Source organism: Xyrauchen texanus, chromosome 43 (genome assembly GCF_025860055.1).
Source record: "Xyrauchen texanus isolate HMW12.3.18 chromosome 43, RBS_HiC_50CHRs, whole genome shotgun sequence".
Taxonomy (NCBI): domain Eukaryota; kingdom Metazoa; phylum Chordata; class Actinopteri; order Cypriniformes; family Catostomidae; genus Xyrauchen; species Xyrauchen texanus.
Window position 1 is genome coordinate 23249211 of NC_068318.1, and position 19273 is coordinate 23268483.

At 37.2% G+C, this 19273-nt stretch overlaps 1 protein-coding gene across 4 annotated transcripts in view; it reads right to left on the reverse strand.

The window, feature by feature from the left end:
- Positions 1-19273, reverse strand: part of LOC127635467 (UV radiation resistance-associated gene protein-like) — a 124978-nt gene that overhangs the window by 98143 nt on the left and 7562 nt on the right. For all 4 annotated transcript variants that reach the window (XM_052115546.1, XM_052115545.1, XM_052115544.1 and 1 more), the window contains exons 4-6: positions 17895-18056; positions 14844-14918; positions 14604-14689 (exon numbers count right to left, since the gene is read on the reverse strand). In XM_052115546.1, coding sequence (XP_051971506.1) covers positions 14604-14689; positions 14844-14918; positions 17895-18056 — 323 coding nt within the window. The remainder of the gene's footprint in view (positions 1-14603; positions 14690-14843; positions 14919-17894; positions 18057-19273) is intronic.

Here is a 19273-nt window from a genome sequence, read left to right on the forward strand (position 1 = left end):
GTCACCACTCACTTTCATTGTATGGTCAAGACGAGCTCGGGACATTTAGTTAGATAATGTTCCACAGGAGAAAGTCAAACAGAAATGACATAAGGGTGAATAAACAGTGAGAGAAATTTCTTTTTTTTTGGGGGGGGGGGGGGTATTTTCATCCCACATGCTACTGTATAATCAAGCAAGTCACAATGTATCATCACCTCTGTGGTGCCTTTGATTGAATCTGTCAGAGGGGTCAACAAGTCCTTTGTGATACGACTTTACAACCTTTCCTACCGTTCCTTTCTTCCAAAAGCTCTTACGGTGATGATTTTATGACAACACACGTCATTTGTTAGCAATCATCAAATTGCAGTAATCCAATCATAGATCCAAGAAAGAACTGAGAGATAGCCAGCTACTGATTCAGACCATCAACATATTCATATGACTAGCACAGAAGAATTCAAACAGTTTGTTGACAAAAGTTAAGTGTAAATATCAGTACAGTGAAACAATGCAGATTAATACTCCCTGAGCAATTCATCTGGGTTAGGTTTCAGCCCTCCCGGGACCATTCTGGTCCAAAACTGCACCCTTAAACGCTCTGTATGTGCATACAGCTGACCTGCCACAGACCATTGCCAAGTCAAATGCACACAAAAGTGACCTACTTTAAACAAACTCAACCTGAAAGCTTTGCATATCATTTGAAGTGGAGTTTTAAAATGGTCTTAGTAGTAATAAATCTTAAAATACACTTCAAACTTTATACTTCATTACCAGTTAAATGTTTGTACACACCTACTCATTGTTTTCCATTACCATTAATTAATTTTCTTTCCTTATTTTAGAATAATCAAAACAATGAAATTACACAAATGAAGTATGCAGCTTTGATCACAAAGTGTGAAGAAATTCAAAGCGGGATGATTTTAAACCTTATTCAAAAGAGCTCTCTTTTATGTTGAGCACTTTTAAGCTGCTTGTCCTTAACTACCCATTCTAATTAATCAAATAACAAATAAAAAAATATATATTTTTGATCAACATAAATATTAAATGTTTAATTTTTTAAGTGTGACTTTAAATTTGGTACAACACCCATATTGACTTTCTTCCATGGAAAGTAAAAGGAAATGTAAGGCAGAATGCAACCTCGGTCACTATTTACTTTCATTGTTTGAAAAAAAATATGCATTGAAACTGAATGGTGACTGAGGCTGTCAGACCTTAACTTTCTATTGATTGTAAACCAAACCACTCATGTTTGGGGCCTCTCTTTTCCTCCATCATAATGTCTCTCACGTTTCCCAGGCAGCACTCTGCATGAGCCGACCAGGGCATAAATCACTAGGTCTTTAAAACCAACCCTGTTACAAGTTCACACAGCGACAAGAAAAACATTTCTTTTTTTTTATACCAGCCGTGTCTCTCTCATTATATGCAGGGTGATATGGCACATTGATAAGGCAGCTCAAAGTTGATTTGACAGCTTTATTGTTGCCGTGATTAAGATGGAGAAATCTGATAGGCCACTTCCCCCAGGTGAGTGGCAGTTATCACCCAATCAGATTTCACGCATGTCTGCACTCTTATCAGCCCTCGACCCAACTGCCAGTCAACACCTATCTCACTCAGCCAATCAGAAGAGGGCACCATGAGGTTACCCGGCAACCGGCAAGTCAGCTCAGACATCAAACACACATTGTTGTGCAAACAAAAACGCCTCAATCACAACAACTTTCTTTTCACGCGAAACACATTGTAGGAACTAGGGCAAGGATTTTTGCAACTGACATCCCGAGGAAATACAGGTGAAACTCGAAAAATTATAATATCGTGCAAAAGTTCATTAATTTCAGTAATTCAACTTAAAAGGTGAAACTAATATATTATATAGACTCATTACAAGCAAAGTAAGATATTTCAAGCCTTTATTTGATATAATTTTGATGATTATGGCTTACAGCTTATGAAAACCCCAAATTCAGAATCTCAGAAAATTAGAATATTACATGAAATCAATAAAAAAAAAGGATTTTAAATACAGAAATGTCGGCCCTCTGAAAAGTATAATCATGCATATGTACTCAGTACTTGGTTTGGGCCCCTTTTGCATTAATTACTGCCTCAATGTGGCGTGGCATGGATGCTATCAGCCTGTGGCACTGCTGAGGTGTTATGGAAGACCAAGATGCTTCAATAGCGGCCTTCAGCTCTTCTGCATTGTTTGGTCTCATGTCTCTCATCTTTCTCTTGGCAATGCCCCATAGATTCTCTATGGGGTTCAGGTCAAGCGAGTTTGCTGGCCAATCAAGCACAGTAATACCATGGTCATTGAACCAGGTTTTGGTACTTTTGGCAGTGTGGGCAGGTGCCAAGTCCTGCTGGAAAATGAAGTCAGCATCTCCATAAAGCTTGTCTGCTGAAGGAAGCATGAAGTGCTCTAAAATGTCCGGTAGGCGGCTGCGTTGACTCTGGACTTAATAAAGCACAGTGGACCAACACCAGCCGATGACATGGCTCCCCAAACCAACACAGACTGTGGAAACTTCACACTGGACTTCAAGCATCTTGGATTGTGTGCCTCTCCATTCTTCCTCCAGACTCTGGGACCTTGGTTTCCAAATGAGATGCAAAATTTGCTCTCATCAGAAAAGAGGACTTTGGACCACTGAGCAACAGACCAGTTCTTTTTTTCTTTAGCCCAGGTAAGGCGCTTCTGACATTGTTTGTTGTTCAGGAGCGGCTTGACAAGAGGAATACTGACATTTGAAGCCTCAGTCCACTCCTTGTGAAGCTCCCCACACATTTGAATGGCCTTTTCCTGACAATCCTCTCCAGGCTACGGTCATCCCTGCTGCTTGTGCACCTTTTTCTTCCACACTTTTCCCTTCCACTTAACTTTCTATTAATGTGCTTTGATACAGCACTTTGAGAACATCCAACTTCTTTTGCAATTACCTTTTGAGGCTTTCCCTCCTTGTGGAGGGTGTCAATGATGGTTTTCTGCACAACTGTCAAGTCAGCAGTCTTCCCCATGATTGTGAATTCAACTGAACCAGACTGAGAGACCATTTAAAGTCTCAGGAACCCTTTGCAGGTGTTTAGCTGATTAGAGTGTGACACTTTGAGCCTACAATACTGAACCTTTTCACAATATTCTAATTTTCTGAGATTCTGAATTTGGGGTTTTCATAAGCTGTAGGCCATAATCATCAAAATTATATCAAATAAAGGCTTGAAATATCTTAATTTGCTTGTAATGAGTCTATATAATATATTAGTTTCACCTTTTAAGTTGAATTACTGAAATTAATGAACTTTTGACGATATTCTAATTTTTCGAGTTTCACCTGTAATTTTGTCTCGCAGTGACCCAAGCAGTAGATTACTAGTGGTGTTAGCGGTTACTATTGCTCCTACTTATGTTTAGAGATTTGAATATACCTCTAATCTCAAGTATTAAATTTATGCAAAAACGTATACAAAAATAATTTGCATTATTCTGTGCATTTGTGCTACGGACATGAACATTGTCCTCAAAATTGTGCAGCTTGGCAAAAAAAACATATCATAGAGAAATGGATATATACCATATATCATGTGAGCTCTTTTGACTTGGGCTGGTAGCCACCTAGCAACCAACCAGAACACCCTAGCACCATCCATCAATGCCCTAGCAACCGCCCAAGCATTGATGCAGCAAGTTTTGCACAGGTAGGTACCAGTCTAATTGTCTTCAGAAAATAAAGAAATCAATTTCATAGGAATAAAAAAAAAAAAACAGCTTGCGACATACCAGAACACCGTGTTAGCAGATTATTGGATGGATGCAAACCGTCAGAGGCAAAAAGGTTTGATCAGAAGAATTGAGGGGAGAAGAAAATGGTTATAAACACAGTGAGGCATTTACTTCTTGACCTTAAACATAACTTAATTCCCTCCAGAGTCACTGGAACCAGAACAGACAGACATTATTGCAAACAGTGTTCTCTCTCTCTCCTCTTTTTGTCTTTCTTTCTCGCTCTCATTATCGTTATCACTCCCAGATTTGCCCTCTCAGTATGTTTATGTATTTACTGTCCAGTGATCACCAAATAAATCTCAACTATTGTTTGTTTGCAAGTCAGCAGCCCAGCATCGTAGAATCGGGCCCAAAAAAAACAGGAAATGAAAACAAAGACAGATGCTTCAGGAGAACAAAGATAAGGCTTGAGAGGTTTTGGTGGACACATTTCACTGTATGAAAAAGACCCAGAGAGATGGGAGCTCATAAACCAATCTCCTTTTGAAGCCAAATAGAGCCACTAGTTAAAATGGTCATGACATTACTTTCTTTATTATTTTAATATGTTTCTTGTGGTTCACTTATAATATTAGTAAAGTTCTTATGCACAGAAACAGTCAAGTATTTGTAAAACATGACAATTTAACACCCTCATTCTGACCCTCTGTCAGAAACACTTGGTTTTGGTGCTGCTTCTCCTTTAAGACTTGACAGTAAACACCCACTGTTATGATTGGCTCTCTGCTCTTGAATGACCTGCCATCTGACTGCACACCGCTGCTGGGTGGGGCTTCGGAAATTATAAGGTTAAGTAGGCATTGATGTGTTGTTGTGGAGGTGGTCAGATGCAAATATCTACCACAGTGTGACATCACAATGTGGAGTAAATAAAGAATGAGTCATTTTGGCGGCTTGGTTTTAACAAATACTCTTACCTACTTGAAAACAGTCATTATTTTAGCAATTTCATTCCGTGGCACTAGCAGCACAGAGATTACAGCTTTAAACTCAATGTTTCCCATAAAAATGCTCTCTGCTCTCATTACACTGGTATGGTTTTACCACAAGTGTCCCTGATAGATGTTTTTCACTGTAGGCTAATAATTACACTCTCAGTCTATAAAATCACAGATAAGGTACACAGCCTGTACGAAGGAATCAGAAATATTCGGTAATACAAAAAAAAAAAAACATGTGAACATGGTTCCAAATATCATTTACAAAAACACTTTCATTGCACAATGAACAAGTGACGTGACATGGAAAAACCATCAGCGCAAACAACTAGAAGGGATGTGAGCCTGAACTGAAAAGAAAACAAACACGCGAATATCTACAGTGGTCCCCTACCTGCTGCTCAGATCAGGAGAATGTTAACACACGCCTCATACACCTCAGAATTCGCCATTGTCTACAGTGCAGATAAGTGGGCAGATAAGATTGTGCCCCATTAAAATATTTAGGCCTCTGACATGCCTCCATGGTCTTTGCCGAAAGACAGCCGATCCTTTTGACACTTCGACATGACATCATCTGTGCTCAGTTTTGTTCAATAGAGGTCAATTTAGTTGTTTAGTTACATTGCTATGCAGGGGTCAATGCAAGTCGCCGGTCTATTCTTGAGCAGTCTCGCATGCTGCTACTTCAGGATAACCACAAATGGGGTACAAATTAGTGTCCTATTACTTTTAAGCAATAAAATCCCATGTTCTTTGTAATAAAAAAAAATGTATATATTAAATAAACTATTTTGCATAATAAAATTAACCTAGCATGTAGCTAGTTGGGTTTTTTTTAAACACATCAAATATCTGCATTGATTTTGTAAAGCTTAACCTTGTTACAGAAGTAATTGTAACAAAATGATTAAACTAATATTTTTCTTACATTTATGGGAATTTTACATTTATAGGTAACTATAAAATATAATGTGGTCTCAAACTAACTTACCCCATTGAGTGATAAAATAATTTTGAATAAATCAGCAACTCTGTTACTGGCAACCCTATAACCCTTTCCAGCATTTATTTTATTTGTTTAATTTGTATGTTTATTCGTTTAATTAATTTCCAGAAGGTAATGAAAGTCATGTATTCAGACATTTCCCAAATTTTGGTAACAGTGATGCACAAACAGCTCAATAATCTTAATTTGTGGCATAATGTTGATTACCACATAAAATAATTTTGACTCGTCCCTTTTTCTTAAAGAAAAAAAATCTAGGTTATATTGAGGCACTTACATTGGAAGTCAGTTGGACCAATTTTTGGAACCTTATAAAAGCACATTAATTCTTTCTATTTAAACATATTTATTTGAGCTGTAAAAACATTTGAATCATGATTTTTATGGTTGTTTTAGAGTTTATGGCGTTGGGCAGTCATGGCAAGAAGATGAAAAATTGTATATGACTACACAGAAAAGGTTAGTAAGTGATTTCATTACACTAAAATCATGTTACCACACATATTGTTTATGTCTTATGGCTATATGTTTGAAACAGTGAGGATTTTTAACGTTTATGGATTGGCCCCATCAATTCCGTAAGTGCCTCACTGTAACGGATTTTTGAGGGACAAGTCAAATTAATTTTTGTGGTGATCAACTTTATGCCACAAATGCTGTTGATTGAGCTTAACTGGAATTGAACCTGGAGTTAATTTGCATTTAATTGGCTCTGTACTGTGTACTGTGCATGATAACAATAAAATTGTATCCAATCTAATTTAAGCCCTATTTTTGTATAATCTTCGTGTAAAGTGCCTGTTGCCTACTTTCATAATTTCCAGCTGTGCAGAATTGCTCCCCTTCTGATTAATCAAATAAACAAGGCCGGCTCCTTAGCATGAGCCAAAAAGCTTTCATTTCAACATGTATTCTGTAATTTCTTTCTTACAAATCCAAGTGTAGGAGTTCAAGATCTCCAGCTTAGCTCATGTAAGCTGCAGATTTGCTGTGTTTTGAGGCCTGCAAGCGATCAGGCCTTCAGAGTCACGGCAAGGAGGCGTTCATGTCCGGCTAAGCCTTACATCAATGTCTCTCAGCATATTCAGCTGTCTTCTGTAATGTGCATTCCATCCAAAGTTAGATATTACAGCTTTGGGACTCAAGCATTATGAGCGTTACATAAATTTGTGTTAAAACATCGTGGCCATCCAACTCAACAGACAGGAAAATGCATTACGCACACACACGACTCCATTGTGCATGCCAAAGGATGGAGTAATCGCATGCAGAATCCAGAAAGAATGCACTCTTCATTAACCCAGTGTGATTAGACTTGACAACACTTTTCACTGAAGGTAACATATGAAAGAGAGAAAAAGAGAGTAGGACTAAGTGAGCTGGCTTGCTGTACATTTGAGCAGCTGTCTACATAAACAGCATTCTAACCAAAATGGAACCTCATTAGTAATTGATTTGAGTCACTCTTACAAGGCTGCAATTTTGTTAACTACTACTAAACTTACAGCATAGGAATACAGCTGCTCAGAAGACCTCACTAGTGCCCGCAGATGATTGTAGTTAAGCAAATTATTTTACAATAACAGTTGTAAAGTTTTCACACTTTTTGAACAATCAATTTCCATGATTTTACCTATAAAATTAGGGCTGTCGATTGATTACATTTTGTAATCAAATGAATTGGTTACAATTAATTAAATTAAATCACAATTAATTACATATCTACATTTACTGCAAAAGGACCCTAAATAAAGGTAATTTAGAATACTTGGCACCTGTAGTCTTAAGCGCTATGCTTTTAGGATGACGTGCCAAGTCTTGATCGTGAATAACATCTGTAGAGGGTTGAGCTGCCTTGCTCATTGGTTTGATGAGGCACATTGCATGTACAGCTGGAGCGCCGACTGCCCCCTACTGCATAAAAGTGGTTCATAAAGCTTGAATTGTTCTGAAAATAAACATTACTGCTAAGTAATGTTTATTTTTTACAGAATTAACATGCAGGTTAGGAGCATGATTGCCTGGAAAGCACAATTAAAAAAATTTCAAAACAAGGTCAAGATTATAATTGAAAAATTACTTTTGGCTGTTTCTCAACAAAACCTATCTTATGCCTTTAGAAGAATTGGAATATGATGCATGAGAGGCATAGACTACATTTACGATACTTTTGGGTGCTTTTTCAAACTTTGAAATGAGTCACCATCACCTACCATTGAACTGAACAAATGAAATGGGATATTCATTCAGATTGTTCCTTTTGTGTTCCACATATGAAAGTCAAAAGGGATTGGAATGACATGGGGGTGAGTAAATGATGACAGAATTTACATTTTTGGTGAAATACTCTTTTATACCAAAAGTTAAATTTGTGGTAGGGAAATCTGATTTACCACCAGTGGTTAAACCTACCCTGAATTAGCAATCTTGGTACACAGGCCATGGAGTAGGTGATGAAGACATGCTGATGCACTTTATCCCTTTATTAAAGCATCTCGATAAGAAGGACTTCAATATCCCCTCAGGCCTTCTCGACACTATTATTACCACAGTCTTCCACAAAGCCCTGAGAGACAAAAGCACCAGCATCCGTTTTCAGAAGGCGAATGCGGAGATTAAGGCTGAACTTGTTTTTTTGTGAGGCATGGCAGGCGTTACCGGTTCTCGGGTCATTTTGGAGGGCTTGTGCAGACACAGCTGTTAAAACCGTACCGAATAATCTGGTCCAGAACCATACCCTGTGGAGGGGAGCATAAGACCCGCCGACCTGCTGAAAGGCGCTAAAAGCAGGAAGGGCTTATCACCATGGCAAATACAGGGTCAAGCTCTATACCCTGAACTTTGCCATACAACACTGCCTCTGTTCTCCAACATGCTACTTTAATGACCGGAGAGAGGGTGAAATCAAAAAGGAAAAGATCAAAATGGTGAAGGTTTTAAAAAAAAATACATATTCTGAGATGTCGGGAAAACAATACCAACTTCAAGTAAAATTATGTCAAATATTTTCTCATATTCCAGCTTAACATGCAGAGACAACAATAAGTAAGACATTTGTAGTACTATCAAAACATTGCTCTCTTGGATGAGAATATATACCAGCCCAATCTGGCAACAAGCAAGAGTTTGAGGCTGAGCTATCAGTTTATCGACCAATGGCAGATAGGAAAAAAAATCCAGAATAGTGGGTGAAATACAAAAAATGTTGCTATATAACATAAGAACATTAGTCTAGGGTGAACCAGCAGAGAGGAGAAAAGGGAGATAAAAGTTAATTTCGACTGGTAGCCGGAATTTCCTTTGACTTGCTTGAGCCTGACTGAGAGCATTTCCTATAAGGATGTAGTGAACCAAAAAAACTACGTTTAGACATAATAATGATAGAATAACCAATGAGCGGCAAAGTTGCAGACAGATTTAAAGAAACAGTTCACATATATATATATATATATAAAAATTAAAAAAAGAGCAGTCTGAACATTCTGCTAAGCTTCTCCTTTTGCGTCCCATGGAAGAAAGTCATACAGGTTTGAAACAACATGAGGGTAACTACATAATTTTCACTTTTGAAAGCTGTAACACTTATAGCAAGCACTAACCTTATTCTTGTGGCTATCTTTCAAACATATATTTTTAAACCAAACACACAAAACTGCTCTAGACAAAACACTTACAGTCACCCTACTAAAACACAATCATAAAAACAAAAACAAAAAGGAAAGCACTCGTTACAACAGCTTTTTGGCAACTTGAATTAATGTAGATCACTGAATCCCCACTTGTTTCCCATGAGCACCCGGTTGTAGTATGATGGCTGGGCTGCCCGCCCTGCAGTAGCATAAATCGTACATGGAAAGGAAACACTTCTCTTTTGATTAATGATTCATTTTATTAGAAGACTAACTACTCTCATTTCATATTCTCACTCTTTTCCTCTGTGTTTTCCCCCCTAAAAACTTGTCAGTTTGAACGAGCGTAACAGTTAATCGCTGACAACATGCTGTCAATCAGAGACAAATGCTTCCTTGAAGCTGATAACAACCACCACCATCCATCCATTCAACCCTGAAAATGACAAGAAAGTTTTTTCTCAAAGAGTTAATTAGGGGCTACACATACACACTTAAATTCACTCTGGATTTATTTGTATCTTGCAGACACTTAAGAATGCACATTGACTATCAACATTTTTGTAAACAATCTGCACTAATAGATGGATACTTATTGGGTAAAAAAAACAGTACAATTATAAACATTATAGCTACAGTGTGTAATTTCTGTACTTAGTGGCACCGAGTGAAATTATAAAAATAACCATTGGTCTGACAAACAGGTAGTCCCATCCCCAAAGTCACGCCATTGGTTGAGACAGAAACTGACATAAACACAGCGAATATTAAACTGGGACAGGAAAATGCATTTAAATTAGGGCTGTCGAGTTAACGTGTTAATAACGCGCGATTAATTATACAAAAAATAGCGCGTTAAAAATATTAACGCATTTAATCGCATGCTTGTAGTACCACCTGTAGTACTCCAGAGGGCAGTAAGTGCAATTTCAGCTGTGTGAGCAACGCAGGTCGTATGGTAGGGTGACCATCGGGACAGTCCCGAAATTGGAAGCTTTGTCCCGCAAGTCATAAGCAGTGTCCCGCATTTCAATTTTGTCTGTATAATTTTTGATCTTTATTATTATTTCGGCATCATTTTATTTCAATTACAAAATCACTCTAAAAAAAAGTTAATAAGAAAACACTGAACATGCGCAGCGCAGGCTTTTTTTCTTGCCAGAGCGGGAAAACACTGTTCGTATAATAAAGAATTGGAGAAAATACATACATGGTTAAAACCAGTTACAGGTGACCCTACAAAAGGAGAGTGCAGGGTATGCCACCGAAGTTTCACGGACAGCTCTTCTGAAACAGTTCAGTGCCTCAAACATAACAGCTCTGATATCTTTGGCTTTGAGCTTTCCTGAAACCAACGTTCATGGAGAGGGTGTTTTCACTGATGACCGCTGCGTGGACAGAGACAAAGAATTGAGCATCTGTGGACCTCATCAAAAGTGAACTCCTGGTGAAAGTGAACACCTACACCTGCCAGGAGTTCTACAGTCATAATGAGAAGGCCCTACTCGAAGCAGCCAGATCAGACAAAAAAATTTAATTCAAGATGAAAAATCTGGTAAGATCGCATTTAATCGTTCTAGTCTTTAATAATGGAATTGATGTGCTAATTTGGAAATGTGCTTTTTAACGATTAGATTATTATTTTCACTTCATTATATTTACATTGAGTAGGTCTGAGCTGTTAAAATTAGTTTGTATCGTACACCTAATGCCAAACTGAGTGACGTTCACAACGCCGTCATTAACATTTAAAATCACTGCAAAAAATACATCTAATATAAAATCAATATTTATTCACCTAGTACAATAATACTCTGCTGACCTGCAACAGAGCAATAGCCAGGTGGTGACCCTATCGTATGGTCTTTACCTCACAAATATTTAATTACCGGTTAAGGATGTGTCCTTTAAACTGTTACCCTTTTTTACCCAGTCAATCTTCATTTAAGAAACATGCTCCCTGAAATAGATGCACTTTGCTCCTTCTGTAATGCTGTAGGTAAATCTGTCCTCACCTTTTTGGGGAATGTGCCCACGCAGTAGTATTTTGGATAATTTTTTTTAATATGTTATTTAAATACTCTTTGTACCGCCAACAACTCCAAAGCATTGAAAACCATTGCACTATGTAATGAATATAATGTCTTGGCATTATTTTAATATATATCTGTTGTGCACTATGTGGCTTGTTTAAAAAAAAAAAAAGAAAAAATATGTCTGATGCAGGTGTACATCGACGGTCCTTAAACAAGCCCTCATAATAAATCTCGAACTGATTGACAAATTCACTTGTGAAATGGATTGCTGTGAACTGTGTGCCAATGATTGACTTATGATCAATAATATGGTAGTAAACAATACATTGTATTCTAAAGCCGCTTATTGTATTGTTTTATCAATGATGAACTTTTCTGCCACAAGAATGTAATGCATTTTAATTATCTGAACATTTTTATATATATATATATATATATACATTTTTTAATATTTAAAGATAACTATGTATAAATATTTAATAATTATATATTGAATTATTGTTATATGAGGGGCTTTCTCAGCAAATATTTGTATATGCGATTAATTAACCGGGACACCATGTAATTAATTCGATAAAAAATTGTAATCGATTGACAGCCCTAATTTAAATGTTTACAAATTTACACGGAAGCTTTAAGTTCAATCCACTGCACCTGTACATTTCTTCAGTCAACATATACAGTGGTATAAGGATAAAGTAGTAGGAAAAATTATGGTTCCTGATCAAATTAAGTTTCACAGAGTCAGGCTCAATCATAGCATTTTCTTTCCATGCAGTCATCCTCAAAAAAACGAGTATAAAAATGACAGAGAAGCGTACAAAGAAAGCTGGAAAGTAATACATCCCGTGCATGTTTCTGTCTGTCGGTATGTGTACACAAGTATACCACCTCAGGACGAAGCAAAGATATTGCACGACTCTTAGTCAAGACTACCAAGAGACTCACAAACACCATCACAAGTAGAGAGCCGTACCCTACAGCTACCTCTATATCACCCTACTACAGCACCACACTGAGGGTCTGCCCAAGATTTCAGAGGAAATATATGAACAAACTACACACTCAAACACACAATCAGAAAGGACTAAGCCCTCCAATGGATACACTCTTAGATTTAGAATACACACACCTCGTGTTTCTCATTATCTTAAAAATGTTTGATCTTAAGGCTTATGCTTAAATGCTTGAAATTAGTTTTGTAGACAAAAATTAACTTTGCCCAAGTATGAATTTCATTACTAAGCTACTATATTATGGGTTTCTTCAACTGGGCACTTTTAGCACTGTGGACTTCTAGAAAGTCTAGCAAAAACATTGTCAAAAATTGTCTGCTAAATATGTCCAGCAGTGTGTGCATGCATCACAGGAGATTGTCATTTTTGTGTTTATTCTGAAAGTCATGATAATTCCCAACACAGTGTTATTTCCAGCACATCTCAAATTCTGTTTATTATTTGCATAATTTCTCAGAGTTATAGCTCGATTAGAAATGACGGCCAATAAAATATTTTGTTTAAAAGTGATATTTACCATGATTTGTTTCTTTTCTTCAGACATTACTTGTCTAATATTTCATTTCAAGCATGCTCTAAAAGTGCTGAAAATGTTGTCAACTTGGTTATTAAATACAATCAATTCTAAAATATATTATAAGGGCTAAATTTATTTGGCACGTTGTTTAGATTACCATAGTTTTAAACATGTAATCATTTTTTTTTATATAGATTTTCATAGTTTAATATTGAAAGTGTGATTCTAGAAGATGGTTAAACAGTAAAACCAATCCAAGGAAAGTGATTAAAAATCTGTATAAATCAATCCCTGGGATGTTAAATTGCCTAAAGTTTAAGAAACGCACGATTACAAACCTTAATTAAATTAGATCAATTGGATAGGATAATGAAAAAAAGAGATCAACACATGTACATAAGACAAATAAGAACTCTAACTTGAAATAGCATGGACGCAACATGAAAAAATGCTCAGAGTGTGCAGACCTGTAGGGTGTCTACTTCAAAGAAGCTAAAATCTAAATAGTTTTCATTTGCTTTACATTTTGATCACTCCTTAAATGGCATACTTCCATTTGTATTATTTCACGGTTTTGGTAACTTAACTGCTATTCTAATATATGGAAAATAGCAATAATAGAATATGAATTAGTGTGGCCATATTTTTGACTTATATCTATCTCACATAAATAGGCAATAAAATGTGTGTATGGATTTTGGCAAAGAGATACTTTTGGGAGTATGCAGTGTTTCCAGCTTGTCTGTTTCTTAACAGTTCACAACATCTGCAGGATCAAAGACAGTTCCTTTATAGATACGATTTCATGATGTTGTAATACAGCAGAACTGTGTTTGTAACACACATGGCTAAATCTGACTATAGGAAGTGTGTCATAATTAGGTAACAGTCCCTAAAGGGCCGCCTTTATCTCTCAGGTTGTGTTATATTAAGAATACAACTTCAAGGTCTGCTCTTCAAGGCTGTATTAAAAAGAGCACTGCTGCCACTAAGTGGGGAAGAGAAGCTACAGCAGAATGTTCCACCAACATTGAACAGGCCCAATGGAACCCCTTTACCGAGCTTGAAGGAGTCTGCCAACTATGGCCAGGTGGAATCATTTTTCCTCCTTGATTTCCTGCTCTCCTCATCAGTCATGTCTTTTATCCAAGGATTACGGTTATCCTAGACTGCAAAAATATCAGTCATCTTTGGCTAAATGATGAGCCGCCACCTTGAAGCAGGGGCCTATTTGGAAAGGACACAGAGCGCTATCTGGTGGAGAAGGAAGGGAAATTTTCTGGACTCTTGGGGAATTGCTTCAGGGTCACAAATGGCAGATTAATAAAATTCTGCAATTCATCTGAGGGAGAGAATGACCTTGAAATTGGAAATTTGGAAAACTTTCATTGTCTACAAGTCATACATGTTTGGAACAACACGAGGGAGAGTAAATGATGCCAGAAATTTCACTTTGGGGGATTACACTAATTATAAAATTGTTCATATGTTAATGTGCTTATGGATGTGATGTCATAAGTGGCAAAGCAACTTAGTTTTCATAAGTGGTCCAGGTAGACTGGGAGGAATCTTTGCGTTATGAACAATCAAGTATGACTGCATAGTACTTGGAGTATGACCAGGAAACATAATATTTTCTATGATATGTCCCCTTTAAATAGTCTGTCTCACCTCAGCAGGGAGAAAACACTGTAGGAGTTCCTAACCGAGCTCTGGTCCACCTGGAGCAAGCTGTTCTTCTTCCTGTCAGAACTCTCCTGTGGAGAAATCAACCTATCAGCTTCACAAAGACGACTTCTTAACAGTTGGAAAAACCCAAGAGATATAAGTGAATTGAAGCTACGATGGATAGCAAAGTCTAAAGATGGCCAGGAATTTATCTGGAGCTTATTCCAAGAGTTTGAACAATACCTTCTGATCAAACTCAGCTGCATAGTAGCCATCATTCAGTCCAAAGATGATCTCATTTGGGTTTCTTGAACGAATCTGAGAGGAAAAGAGGGAGAGGTTTTGGATGTGGATTTGTATCAGAAAGTCTCTTGATTTCAAAAGTTTACTGATGAAAGAGAAAAAGAAAAAAAGGAAAAGGGGAGAGAGAAAATCTGATGTCTGGAATCATTGATGTCTGTCTTCTCTTCAACTGTAGCAATAAAAAATCACAAATAAAATATTTACTTGATAAATGACAGCCTGTCTGCTGTTACATGAACTATGCATTTGTTTATAATCAGTAATGCATATTTGTCAGATGGCTGTTAAATTCAGTGTGTTCTCAGACAGGAATGTTTGTGCATGTATAAACACTACAGACTCATAATGGTGCAGTGGTAATAAGTAATAAGTATACTATGACATATATTTTAGTGTGTTTAAATGACAGGTCAAATGATAGTGGATTTTGCTAAACAAATAACAAAGGAGGTTGGAAAAGATGATAACCAATTAATCGGCTGATAGATTTGCAACTCAATTTATTGAATGTTAAAAAATGTGATATTCTTTCTTTGATATGACAGACACGGAGTCTACAAGAGTCCAAAATTAATACTCAGATGAAAAATCCCAATAATAATAATAATAATAATAAAAAGCTTGATGTAAATTTGCAGGACTTTTAACTACATAAACAAACCTGAAACACACTAGAGATGTTTTTTTTTTATGATGGATACTTGGTCCCAAAACAATACTCTATATTAAGTATTAACCAAATTAAACTTTTTTTTAACATATACATATATATATATATATATATTCACCAGATGAAGGTTGTTTTGTGTGTGTATATATAAAGTACATATATTCATGTTAATTTAATTTAAACTTTTCACTGAAATTGTGATTTTTACTATTTAATTTGTAATACATTTTACATTAAAAAAAAAAACGACATTAAAAAAAAGATGCATTTTAACTAGTGGTTTCACGAATTTTGGACCCGGTGTATGCAATTAATAAATAACAGTAATTCAGGCTGTGAAACATACAGGTGTTTATTAATAATACATTAGCAGGGGGCCTGGGTTGCTCAGCAAGTAAAGAGGCTGACTAAGGGGGCTTTCACACTAGCACTTTTGGTGCGCACCCCGGTTCGAATGACGTCAGAGTTCGGTTCGTTTGGATGATGTGAACGCTGTCTTCCGAACTCGGGTGCGCACCCACGAACCGTACTTCGAGTCCGCTTAAAAGGTGGTCTGGGAGTGCGGTTCATGTGAACTCCAATGCGGTTAAGCTGCTGATATGAGCATAATCGAACCAAACCGCGGAAGTGAATCACTATTGATGAGGTATAATGTGGTGCGTCAGTCTCACGCAGCGTCACTTTCAAAATGGCGGAAAGGGTTTACTTTCGTTCGATGCGTGCGTCGCGTGTGTATACACTTACCTTGACGAAAGCGGGATTGGCGCACTGCGCACTGCAAGCAGAGAGATGATTTCTGCTTGCCTTCGCAAAAATTGTCTTGGCGGACAGCCCGCTGTCTTTTGAGCGATTTCAGTATTTTTGCGGCAGACAGGCGCAAGTGTGTTTCTGTATCTTGATGTTGAAAACAAAACCAAAGGTTAAAAAAAGAAGAACAAATGTGAACCGAGCAAGTCTATTCATTGAATTTTGGCGCTTTTCATTTCAGCGGTTATCAAGCAACACGATTACGCACCAGCTGCAGCTTGATGGCGCTAAGCGTACCGCTGATTCGGATACAAATATATAATGTGAACACAGTCCATCGGGGGCAGGGGGGAGCAATCGAACTCGGGTTCGGAACAGGCAATCGAACCAAGTGTGAAAGCCCCCTAACACACCTGGAGTTGCAAGTTCGAATCCAGGGTGTGCTGAGTGACTCCAGTCAGGCTTCCTAAGCAACTAATTGACCAGGTTGCAAGGGTGGGTAGAGTCACATTGGGTTAACTTCCTCATGGTCACTATAATGTGGTTCTCGCTCTCAGCGGGGCACGTTGCAGACATGTACTCTTGGCATTTTCTCAACCAACTTCTTGAGGCATCACCCTGGGATGTTTTTTAAACAGTTTTGAAGGAGTTCCCATCTATCTGTTGGGAACTTAGTGGCTGATTTTCTTAATTATTCAGCCCAAGTCATCCATTTCAAAATCTTTTTTTTATTTTTAATAACCTTTTAGTTTTGTATTTAAATAAATTAATATGTTGGCACAATTATATATTTGCCTACAAAATAATTTCAATCATTTTAAGCATACGCCTTCAGATCAAAAGATTTTTAAGATCATGAAAAACATTTCACCCCAAACTTTTGAACAGTAGTGTGTACGCGTGTGTGTGTGTGTGTGTGTGTGGTTTAATGAGTAACAAGGATTATTACTATTAGTCAAAAGATATGACGTTGGAGACACAATTTATGTGTCGCTTTGGGTTTTTTGCATGCCCTTGCTTCAATTTAGAACACTTGTTTATCCAATCACAATAAAATATGCATTGAATTATGGATAAAAATATGGATGAATATTGTCAATGATGAAAGATATACATACAGCAACTTTAGAAACAAATTAATTAGTAAAAACCAATGTAACCTCTAGTTAAAATTTCTTAACTGCTTAAAAATTAAAAATAAAACCATCTCAGGCAACTTATATTAAAAAAAAAAAAAAAACATAACATAACAGAAAGAGAGAAAGAAAAAGATATATAGAAAACCTGAGAAACAACCAATAAGCCCCCATTCCACATGACCTTTTTATTCATTTACCTTTCTTTATTTTCTTGCTTTATTAATACAATTTTATCTTACATTTTTATAGTTCAATTAACATTGCTCAATTAATACAGTTTTCATGCTACCTTGGACAGTTTGTTTCGAGGTCACAGAAATTACAACATTTGGCAGCATTGCATGTACTAATGTCATGCCAATCAAGCTCACGGAACGAAAAAGAATAGAACGAAATTAAGAGAAAGAAAGAGTATATATAGGTTTGACTCCTAACCTGTTGTCCTGTGTATCTGAGCCCATCCAGGTTGACTTTCCACTCAATAAGCAGCTGGTACTGATCTTCCCTTCCACCCCATATTCTCACCACGAAACACGACACAGATGTATCAAAGAGGTCCGGCAGCATGGCAAAATCTAAACTCCGCCATGTCGGATTCTGGAAAACACACACAAACCAAATAATAATCACTTTGTAGCTACTTAGTCCTGCTGACCCTTCTTAAAAAGATAGAAAATTGTTCTTATTTACAGTATATGGATCATCAAGTTTTGCATAAACCTGTGGAGACCATGCCAGCTCGAGCTCATGCTGTCATTTAAGAAAAAGGGGGCCATACAAAATACCAAGAATTTCAGAAATTCACATTAATTTAGTTACAAATATTCACTGAAATTGTGATATTGACAACTGAATTTGTAATAAATGTTATATTTATAAAAATAAAAATAAATAATAATAAATATGCATTTTCACTAGTGGTTTCAGACATTATATACCCCAATGTATGCGTCAATAAATAACAGTAATTCAGACCATGAAACATACCGGCTTTTATTAATAATACATAAGTGTGGGGCCTGGGTAGCTCAGCGAGAATTGACGTTGAATACCACCTGGGGTACTTTCTTGTGGTCGCGATTAGTGGTTCTAATTGCAGCGCGTGGTAAGTTGTGCGTGGATCGCAGAGAGAAGAATTAGCCTCCACGTGTGAAATCTCAGCGGTGTCATGCACAACGAGCTACATGATAAGATGCGCGGATTGACTATCTCTGAAGCGAAGGCATGTGAGACTTGTCCTCCGCCACCCAGATTGAGCTGAGTAACTGCACCACTACGAGAACCTAGTAAGCAATGGGAATTGGGCATGCCAAATTGGGGAGAAAAAATAAAATAACAAAAAATATAATAAGAATACATAAGTGTGGACTGTTAGGACCATAAGATCAATGATGCAGCAAAATGAAGCCAAGCTTTCAAAAACAAACAGCATAAACAGATTTTCAAATCTGTGCCAACATGCAGTCTGCAGTCTAAAGAGGGTTAAATGTGTATCTTACAAAATTCCGATCACAGTGACTAGCTCAGCAGAAATAATACAAAACAGCCATCAACACGATGGTCAGAAGTTGCTGATAGAGGCTGAAATGAAGATGTTTACATGCCTATTACAAAGAAGGTCAGAAGGAAGGAGGTGTAGAAAGAGAGGAGGCCAGTGAGACAGGAAATGAGGAAACAAACAAGCAGGCTGCAAGTGGCACATGGCAAGAAGGTTAGATTTTGTTTGTGCTGGACAAAATGGTATCAGGTACTTTCTTTTCATGCAAATGTCTTCTGTTGAGGACAAAAGCATTTTTATTCTTTTTTCTATCCCC